The 10,080-nt window shown below is 40.9% G+C and overlaps 2 protein-coding genes and 1 long non-coding RNA gene across 4 annotated transcripts in view; 2 read left to right on the forward strand and 1 right to left on the reverse strand.

Moving 5' to 3' along the window:
• The window catches only part of prelid3a (PRELI domain containing 3A), a 4,916-nt gene extending 1,281 nt beyond the window's left edge, over positions 1-3,635 (forward strand). Inside the window, exons 3-7 of one of the 2 annotated variants that reach the window (XM_032517924.1) lie at positions 542-631; positions 795-865; positions 1,020-1,122; positions 1,838-1,912; positions 2,061-3,635. In XM_032517924.1, coding sequence (XP_032373815.1) covers positions 542-631; positions 795-865; positions 1,020-1,122; positions 1,838-1,897 — 324 coding nt within the window. In that variant the 3' untranslated portion in view covers positions 1,898-1,912; positions 2,061-3,635. The remainder of the gene's footprint in view (positions 1-541; positions 632-794; positions 866-1,019; positions 1,123-1,837; positions 1,913-2,060) is intronic. The other variant, XM_032517923.1, reaches the window with a different exon arrangement.
• Positions 3,636-4,635: 1,000 nt separating this feature from the next.
• The window catches only part of fbxo32 (F-box protein 32), a 7,712-nt gene continuing 2,267 nt past the window's right edge, over positions 4,636-10,080 (reverse strand). Inside the window, exons 5-9 of the mRNA XM_032517909.1 lie at positions 8,239-8,332; positions 7,421-7,605; positions 6,741-6,923; positions 6,044-6,187; positions 4,636-5,925 (exon numbers count right to left, since the gene is read on the reverse strand). Of these exons, the coding sequence (XP_032373800.1) occupies positions 5,836-5,925; positions 6,044-6,187; positions 6,741-6,923; positions 7,421-7,605; positions 8,239-8,332 (696 nt within the window). The 3' untranslated portion in view covers positions 4,636-5,835. The remainder of the gene's footprint in view (positions 5,926-6,043; positions 6,188-6,740; positions 6,924-7,420; positions 7,606-8,238; positions 8,333-10,080) is intronic.
• Positions 6,545-6,883, forward strand: LOC116690765 (uncharacterized). The gene is made up of 2 exons (XR_004332364.1): positions 6,545-6,677; positions 6,708-6,883. It is a non-coding gene; the product is annotated as an uncharacterized LOC116690765 (long non-coding RNA).

Consider the following 10,080-nt stretch of genomic DNA (forward strand, 5'->3'; position numbering starts at 1 on the left):
TTGCAGAGCAAAAGATCAGTTGGGCTGTAAAGAGGGACTGAAACCAGACACAGGACGCAGACCCTAATCATCAATTCCGCTTCTGACACATTTAGGAGAGCTGGATTATAACGGAATGTACCATAACATCTTATGTTATAGAACAGAGTATTGCAAAACAACTTAATGCATGAACAACAAACTTAATGCATGTCTTCATTTATTTTGAAATAATGCTCTGGCCTTTTGGCTTAAATGAATAATTGTATAATGCGAATCACACACGATGTTTAAGCACGTATAACATTTAAAATCCCAACAGCGGTTGTTAAATTGAGTTTTTCAGAGCAAAAATTCCAATAGTGTGTCCTGTAAAAGCTCTGTTACGTGCATACACAAGGCAAGTGAAATCTGGACTGATTTTATTGTACTCAATGTGTGGTGTTTGTGGGGTGTGTGTGTGTGTGTGTGTGTGTGTGTGGTGTGTTGTGTGTGTGTGTGGTGTGTGTGTGTGTGTGTGTGTGTGTGTGGTGTGTGTGTTGTGTATTGCTTGGTTGTTTAGATACTGGGAACTACCCATACGCAGACGTACGTGAAGGAACACTCCATAGTGGACCCAGAGGAGAAAAAGATGGAGCTGTGCTCAACAAATGTAAGTTAATACGGAGACCGTCTACTGCCAACATAAACCTGATTTACAGGAAACACCGTGGTACAGTATAATAGAAATTGTTATTTCCAAATCAATGGCGTGCACTGTGTTTGCATCATAATATTCCATAACAAAGGAAATCCAAATGTATTTTATCTTCCAGATTACTCTCACCAACCTGATTTCAGTGGATGAGAGGCTTCTTTACAGGCCGCACCCAGACAACCCTGAGGTGTAAGTACTTGTTGCTTTATTTCATTTCTGAAAACATCTCTGGGTACAGAGTGTGTGTGCTATTGTCCTGGTTTCCTACTTTGATGCAGGTAAGTGTGTTATTCTACTTGTTAATGTCTTCCAGTAATCACATTCTGCCCCCCTCCCTCCTTAGCACCGTCCTGACCCAGGAGGCCATCATCACAGTCAAGGGAGTGAGTCTAAGCAGTTACCTGGAGGGGATGATGGCTAGGAGAATGTCGGCCAACGCCAGGAAGGTAACCAGGGTTTTTACTGGCTCAGAAGGGGGGGGAGGGGGGACCACGCACGACATTTAGCATGATCGGTCCGTGTACATTAAAGGCGATGAGTCTGTTTTAACTTATTTGACAGAAATCTATGTGCGTTTGCCTGTTCTTTCTGACAATTTGATGAACAAAAATGTTGATTACACCTGAGGAAGTTCAACGCCAATCAACAAAACCGCTTTAAAAAGTAATATTAATATTTAAATTCCACCATTAAACTCTCTGCCAGACTCTGGACAGTAAAACTGATATAAGCACTCCTATTTAAGTTTATCTTCTGCTTTTTCAACTGTTGTTTGGTAGATTACTATTAAACACAGTCGAAGTAGACGCTATTTCATCTCTCACTTCTTATCATTTTGGCACTGATTTTCCTTTTGGGCTGGCTATAACCTCTTTGGGGGCGCCCTGAGTCCTCTATGCAGGAACAATCCTGGTAATACAAAGCAGTACATTTATAATCATACGCTTATTGTATCTTTTGCATGTCGTCTAAACTTCGATGCGAGTTAGAAACCCATAGCTGAGGACGTCTTTGCATGCCTTCTAACTGGGACTTTACTGTCTCTGCAGTTCCAGGGCGACCTACTGTCAAAAGTTACTATTTTTCAGCGCTGTCCATCACTGTGTATGACTTTTTCTTCTCCTCTTTAATCTTCTGTTTCTCTTCTGTGTGGATCTGTAGGGTTGGGATGCTATTGAGTGGATTATTCAGAACTCTGAAAGAGAGAACATACCTCTGTGACATTTGCTAAATCTGGTAGCTCTTCTCCTTATTTTTCCTTTGCAACCTTCAGCCTTACCAGATCATTATAAGCATGCCATTAATTTGTTCTCTCTCAAAACTGCATCCATGTGTGCATGCACGTGCCACATAATGCTCAGAGCTCATTTGTTTGCATACACAGGACTGCAGTTCTACAGCGACAACTGCTTTCCCCGTTACACCTCACACACCACCGGGGGATTCTCAGAGTCTCGGATCCTCTGCAGTCGGTACTCATATCGCCATGTACTGGAAGCTCAGACAGACAGTGAAATGTTGCCAAAGCTGAAGGGTTATAGAGCTGGATTTAAGGGTTGTGGGTCCAAGTCTAGCAGTTGTGGCTCGATGCTAACTCAGTACTTTAAAACACGTTGACAGCTATTCTAATGGAGGCAAGTGAGATGAAAAGGACATTTTTCCCTCCACGTGTTAAACAAGCTGTACTGTAAATCAACCGAAGGTCTACAATTCAAGGGTGCTGCTGTCAACATCATGAGACTTCACTTCGAATATAATATCACTACCACACATTTTCGTTGCTCTCATGATTATATCTTAGCATACTGTGGAAGAGATGCAGAGGAGGAGGAACGCAGGAGGTACACACATTCTTAGAAAGCATATATGGCAACTGGAAGTAATTCAAACACTGGAGAGTCCTATTACAGGAGTTTAAATTTGAAAGTTTTTTACTGGTGCTTATGTGTTTCAAAAGGCACAAACTGTAGATGATATGTTTGCATGATAGTCGTAAAAAAAAAAAAAAGGGGGGAGGAGGGGTATATGAGAAAAATCTGTAGTAGCGGGCTATACATTTGCTAATGCTGCTTTTCTGAATTCAAAAAAATGATATTGTTTATGTCAGAAAAAAAGATGGGAATGTACCGCTGACATTGCCTTCTTTTTCTGCTGTCAAGGCAACAATACAGGGGCTACTTTTTGATGTACACATTCTGGGTATTACTGCCTTAAACCAGCAGATTTGTAACTTGGTTAACCCCTCTGAGGACGAAAGACGCACCGGCGCGTCCAAACGATGTTTGACAAAACTTCTTCTCCCAAAAGCGATGTTACAAAATTTCATTTCAGACATTCATTTAGTATTATCAAGTTATATTCATGTCAAGCACCGAAACAACTTGTACGACACATCGTAAGTTAAGGTTTGTTTTCAAAAGAGATTTGAGGACGTCCAAAAAGCCAACATCAGCGGTCCAGCTTTATCGCCGAATCATCTCTATACACATAGCTCTAGAAGAAATGTTGGCGTCATTAAACGGAAAGCTGAGTTTGTTCTGAACCTTTTGATATGAAACAAATGGGGATCAGGTATATGCAAATACCCTAAAAACTTAAGAAGATATGTGAAAATGCCCTTAGACTTGGGTTATAGAGGAAGATGCATGTTTAACTTTTGTGACCAGTGTGGTTAGTTAATAGTAGATTGAATCTCTCTGAGAAGGATTCCTTTTTTTCCAATGGCCTTAAACGATGCCTGTGTATTATTGCTTTGGCAGCTGATTCATTCATGCCTTTCCAAATCACGCACAGGATGCTACCAAATGTTGAACCTCTCTGTAAAAGCTCCCTACACACCCTGAGGAGCAACACCGCAGAGGAAGATGCACACAATTACAATGACGTACTGTATGTGCAAAATCATATTGCTTTGTTAAAATGAATAGTATTTACATATTTGTAGAAATATTATTTAATTAAAAAAAAAACATTGTGTAACAAGCAGTCAAGTATTACATTGCTTGTATTGTCTGAATGTCATGCAGAAAAAAAGGTTTCATTTGCTTTTTACATTTTGTTTCAACTGTTCTCCTATTGAAAATTAAAAGAATTGTTTGAGGAAATGACTTTCTGAAGCTTGAGCATAATAGGGATCGACCCATACTGGTTTTTCAAGGCCGATACGGATACCGATTATCAGTAGTAAATGAAACCCTTAACCGATATTTGGAACCGATATGCACTTACAGTGAAAAGGAAAATCTTGAAGTCAAAATTAAGATTTTGGAGTGATACAACCTCCGACAAAAACTTTGTTTAGATGCTTTAATAAATCCACAGTAAAAGATAGTCCGATAGTGTTGTGGGCGGGACACTAATTCCGACTCAGTGGGGAGTGAAACCGAAGCAGAGGGACAGACACAGAGCTGTAGCTGAGCTCAATTTTGAAATAACTTTCTGTTATCAGGCAAATGAAACGCCAATAAAGATAATCTGCAAACAGCCTAGAACATAGTGTTGATCAGACAGCTCACTGTTTAGCAACCTGGTGTTATTATACTGCTGCTTAGTAAATACTAATGAGGAGAGATCCACATGTATTTGCAGATAGTGATTACGAGTGGTAGGGGGATTTGCCATTTGTTTGTTTTTTATTAAAGCCTCAGCTTAGTGTTTCATCATCGAAGCACTGTTTCCCTTCTCTGCTCCAGGAAGAAACACTCAGGTATGAAGAGTGATGGAAACTCTGAGGCAGAGAAAACCTCATCTACCATAGGTAGTTCTTGTAAGGATGTCCTGAGTACAAACAGTACCCGTACCAGGATTTCTGGTTTTTTAATTACTACCGGGCAGTTCATCATTTGTCCAATAGAGAGCACAATTTTGCCGTCGACCAGATCCTGGCTTCTTACTCCCCAACAATTGTCCTACATAATGCTTCAGTGTGTGCTTAAGATGGGGTGACTACATAAAACAGATGGAGGTAAGATTATTTTCTTTTATTTATTTATTCAACAGAACATAAACAGAACGCATTGCATAGCATGTACATCATTCCTCACTGTCTGAGCAGTAATAGAGGAAGGTTTGGGTCAAAGTGCACCTTTATACAAATCTACCCATTCCTTGCCAGAATCTCAATAAATAATCAGCTGGGTGTTTGAAAAAAACAACAAAAAATCATGCAGGAGGCTACAGCAAAAAATAAGATGTTTCAGACAATCAACTTTGGTATCATAGCATCAGATGTTAACTAGCACTCCTGTAAATGAGACGTGTTGACAAAAACAGCATCAGGATCTGAAAACATTGCAAATGAGGATTTAGCCGTACCGGTTTCAAGTTCCGTGATAAAGGCACATGCCATCTTTATACTGACTTTGATTACAATCTTTGGTAATACTGCACTCCCGTGCTGTTGCTATAGCAGCCACAGCAGAAAACATCACACAATTAAAAAAACAAAAAAAAAAGTCATATCAAATCTTTATAAAAGTGAAAAACAAAGAAAATAGACAACACGCTGGTGTGTCAACATATAGAATCATCACTCAGTCGAACGATCAATGACGACTCACTTGCTTACATTCATTCATTATCTCTGCAGCAACTCCAGACTTACATCTCCGTCCCAGTGCACAGGATATTATTGCATCTGAACCTCAACACATGGCATCTCCATGTGAGCAGGCTTTGTAATATAAATAACAAATCACAATTTCAAACAGGCTTGAATTAAAAGGGTTGAAAACCAAAAAATAAATATAAAATTTAAAAAAAAATCCAAATTTGGAAAAAAACAAGTGCACACATCTGAGGTCAACAGGTGTGTTTACTTTGGAGGTGTGCTTCCAAAAAAAAAAAAAAAAAAACTGAACTAAGACTAAACTCTGACAGCTGAATGTTCCCTTTATCCGCCAGGCTGACTGGCTGCTACATCTCTTTTTCCTCTCTGTCACATTCACTTGCTTTTCAACTGAACTCTCCCAAAGGTCTCCGTACCCTTTCAAAGAAACCGATTGCATAATGTCCCACTGCCTGAACCCCCTCCCGTCACACCTCAACTTAAAAAAAACACATCCAGAAATTGATTGTGCCATTAAACAAAAACAATATTGTACATTTCTATTTACAGTATGTACAGTCAGTTCATCTGGATTTGGGGGGGGAAGGGGAAATCAGAAGTTGAAGAGGTTAATAAAGTCTTGAGGGTAGAGGGACATGGTGCAACTGTCTGGGTTGTTGGCTGTGCAGGGATGGTTTGTGTCCTGGGAAAAGAAACAAAGACAACTATCAGTTGCAGCTTTACTAACAGTGACATTTGAGTTTCTTATCCACTTTGATCAAGTGCACAGGAGAGGAAGAAAGAAAAAAAAAAAATACTACCTTCCAGAAAAGGATGTGGCAGTGTGTGCAGAAGTGCAGGGTGTCGCTGTATTGCTCTCTGTGAGGATAGCAGCGACTCAGCTTAAAATACATCTTCTTCCACTCCAGCTGCCCTTTGTCTGACACCATCAGGCGCTTCCGGATCTAAAGAAGAGGTAAATAGACTTTAAGACAGGGCCCGAGGAGAGAAAAATACTTTGAAATATCTACTTTAATGTCAACGTTCTTGAGAATGTCTTTTGTATCCCAATTCACTACTACACACAGTAAAAGATGGAGCATTAATAGATAGGACAACTAAATCTAAAAGCACTTTAACCTGTAGGAAAGCTTCATCGTAACCTACTATTAACGCCTGAGAACGTCTTCCTAATCAAGGGCATGTTTTTGAGCATGGTGCTGGGTTGCTGTAGTGCCAGTATGTGCACCAAGGCCTCCTATTTTCCACTAGCAAGTCTCATTTATCAGAGATGCTTGAACTCCTTGTATTTTGATTTTAATGATGTGTATGTCGAAAAGACAGCTCTGTTGTCTTGTTTTTTTAAGGTGTCAAGTATGTGACCTTGTTATTGTGAGGACAACGAGCAAACTGACAACCTGCCTTGTATGCAAATGTGTGCAAGGGCAAGGAAGAGTGCATCAATCTCCTTCTATGTGCATTTAGGGATCATCCATCCATTCATTCATTTTTACATGCCTGTCTGTCTGTGAAGTGGTACTGGCAGAGTCTCTTCCACAGCAGCCGGTCCTCAGTGAGGCCCCCCAGCTCGGGGCACACCTGGCCCAGGCTGACCAGGTCCCTGCCATCAGTCAGACGCTGCATGATGTTCAACTGGAGACTGGCAGGCAGGTCGGTCAGAGTCAGGCCTGTAGATGTGGGCTGAAGAAAACAGGAGGCATAAGGAAAGTTGTGAATATAATGGACATTAGCATTTAGGTCTAAATTTTCCATCATAAGTAGGGCCTGACGATATGAGGAAAATATCTAATTGCGATTACTTTGACTGATATTGCAATAAGATTTGCTAAATTGGAGGGAATGATCATTTTTGTATCATTATTTCCTATTTCATTAAAAAATTTTATAATTTAAAAAAATGAAAAGGATTATAGTGCAATTTTTGCGAGGATCTGTACCAAACAAAGATTTTGTCTTGTCTATAGGATAGCATTTGTAGGCTGGGGCGTCTCTGCAGCACCATCCTAATTAATAACGGTTTGACACGTATTTAGCCTTTAACAATAATTGCACCCCTTGCGATTTGGATATTGCACTAGTCCATATTGCGATAGAATTATGATTAATTGTGCAGACCTAATCATAAGAGCACTTTGCTGAATCAGGCTCCCAGCCCTGTCTGTTGAGCAGATGCTTACCCTGTTGATCTGGATGTTGTCTAGCTGCTGGTGCCACTGCAGGATGTTCTCCATGCGGTGCAGCCAGGTGTTGATGTTCCCCACCAGGACAGACTTGCCCATGTCCTGAACCAGACTACACAGGGAGACATAGAGCGTCTGCAGTAGCTCTTTGATGGGGCGAACGTTCTGCTGGTCATCCAGAACTGAGGAGGAAAATCAAAAGATATTAATTTACCTCAATTTATTACTCCAATCGTGACTTATAAGTGAGGTTTTAAAGACTGGGTAATACAGAGAGATTAGCAGCTACCACGCAAACGGCTAAGAAGGGAAATATGTATTCAAAAAGCACATTATTAAAAGCAAATGTTTTGGAGTGGCTGTACTCTTCTCCTGTGACGTTTATTATATTTGGCCAACAGGTTTTAGAACGCCACCTAAACAACCTGAATCTCTGTTTAGCAGAGAGAACATTTGGTTTACACTGCGGCTCGCTGAGGCGTCTGGTGACTGTCAGTGTTTCTCACTGTGCCATTAAAGCACTAAATTCACTCCTCGGCCTTCTTTATAGGGCGTTAGGGATCATTTCCTCACCCATTGCTGCAAACAGAGCAGCAAGGCCTCATTCTTATGCATTTATGTCTATTAAAAAGACGAGGAGTCTACTTAACATTTGATCCAACAATGAAGAAAACTAAATAGACCGAATGAGGTGCCATTAGTGAGTTTGTGTGTCGTTGCAGGAGTGTGAAGTGGAAAATCACCCTGTAGACCAAAAGGAGAGAAACTAGTCGAGTACGACTTTAAAAGAATGGGAGAAGAGCGACAGGGCTCACCTTTCTGTACCACTCTCTCCAGAATATTCATGTAGTTTTTCTGCGCCACTCCACTGAGTGAGGGGAGCTGGGATTTGGCGATAAGCTCCAGGAGCTAGAGCAGAGAGAGAAAGAAAGAAAGAAAGAACATAAATTTCATCCCGTCAGCTGCTGAGACTCTCTGTTCCACTGCTTCACAGAGTGTGTTATGCTGCATTCTTAGAAAAGGCACTTGTAATCCTAACAATAAATGCTGTCCAGAACAAATTGGGAGCTGCTCCAACTGGTCATTACTCTCTGAAGCTGAATCCAACAACCACATATAAACAGTACATTTGGCTCTGATCACTCTTGATCAGAGTCTCTTTTGGGAAAGAAGCTACTGGAAAGGTGTTGGACAACAGCCTGCGCTGTCAACAACATCAGCCTCCGCACACCAGCATATAATCATTTGACTCCTGACCCTCCTGTCATGTGAATTAGCTGAGTCATTTGACAGAGTGTGTCTGCACTCGGGTGTCCATGCATACTTGTGTGTGTGTGTGTGCAGTTGTTGCCGTTGGCTAGCGGACAAACAGTGGGTTCCAAGGTGGCATGTCTGTGACATCATGGAGAAACTTAAGTTCCCCCTTGGTCAATTCTGAGCGGAGCGTATGACCTTTGTCATCATTCCAACGTCAACATATTGTTGGGGAGCTTTCTGGTAGACTGGAGGGAATACTTGTGACAGTAAGTTATGGGAGGCATAAAAAGACAGCATTGCATAAATCTAAGCTCTTAAAACTGGTTAACAAAAGATGCAGGTTCATTACTATGAATCGGGCCTACTGAAAGTACGCATTCAGCCAAATCCTAAATGAAAAGTAGATGAGTTCGGGGTTCTTAATAGTACCAAACTAAATTACTTCTTCTACATCCTCACCCTTCGTGCCTGTGTTTTTACCAATTTTAAGCTTCTTTGCTTCCTCCTGGCTCCCGTTTTCAGCTCCATTCCTAAAACCTAATCCCGTGCCTTTCTTCTTTTAGCAGCTCATCAAGTGTTCCTCTCTTTGTAGAGCAGCCGTGCAGAACAATGTGCGTTTCCATATCTACTTTTAGCTCCTACTGCTCGCTAAACTGCACTCCACAGCTTGGCGTGTGGCTCAATAGTTTTCCACTAAAACACCAACAGTATTTGAAGCACTGCATCTTTTTGTTATTTTATAATGGCTCTGCTAAAACACTTTCCTTTTAAGGTTTCCGTCTCTTTGAAATAGCCTCCATTTGTCTGCTTTGAGAAAAGAGAGGACCTCTCGTTGTCTCTTTGTGGAAGAACCCGATCCCTGTAACTGAGACAGAGTTAAATGAACCCGCAAATGCCATGAGACACAACCAGTGAGGAACAGTGACCTAGGACACCGTGTCCAGACTAGACGCTAGTGTTACACAGCGATATTGTTTTTGGGCTTACCACACTGCACTGCACTTGTTAGCTGAAACCTGCACTAAAAAGGTCAATCCAAAACTTCAGAGACAAATGTCAAACTTTCTGTTGAACGTTCTGTGTAAAGAGATTAGAAACTTAGATCGCTTGTGAAAAGATGGATTATTTTATATTCTGATATCTCTACCCTATACTTGCGTTTATGACTGCAGATTTTTTTTAAAACAAGTCAAAAATATGTTACTGTCCGGACAAAATGGAAAATGCGTACATCTCCTGGTCAGGCAGAAATTGGTACATCCCATCACATTCATTAGGCAGGCACTTAAATAGGAAAGAGTAAGCTCAACAGAAAACTGAGGCATGAAAGACAGTAGGATTAACGCAAACGGAGGAGTCTGGCAGAGACCAGTGTGTGTGTGTATATATATATATATATA

The sequence above is a fragment of the Etheostoma spectabile genome, chromosome 6 (assembly GCF_008692095.1).
Source record: "Etheostoma spectabile isolate EspeVRDwgs_2016 chromosome 6, UIUC_Espe_1.0, whole genome shotgun sequence".
Classification (NCBI taxonomy): domain Eukaryota; kingdom Metazoa; phylum Chordata; class Actinopteri; order Perciformes; family Percidae; genus Etheostoma; species Etheostoma spectabile.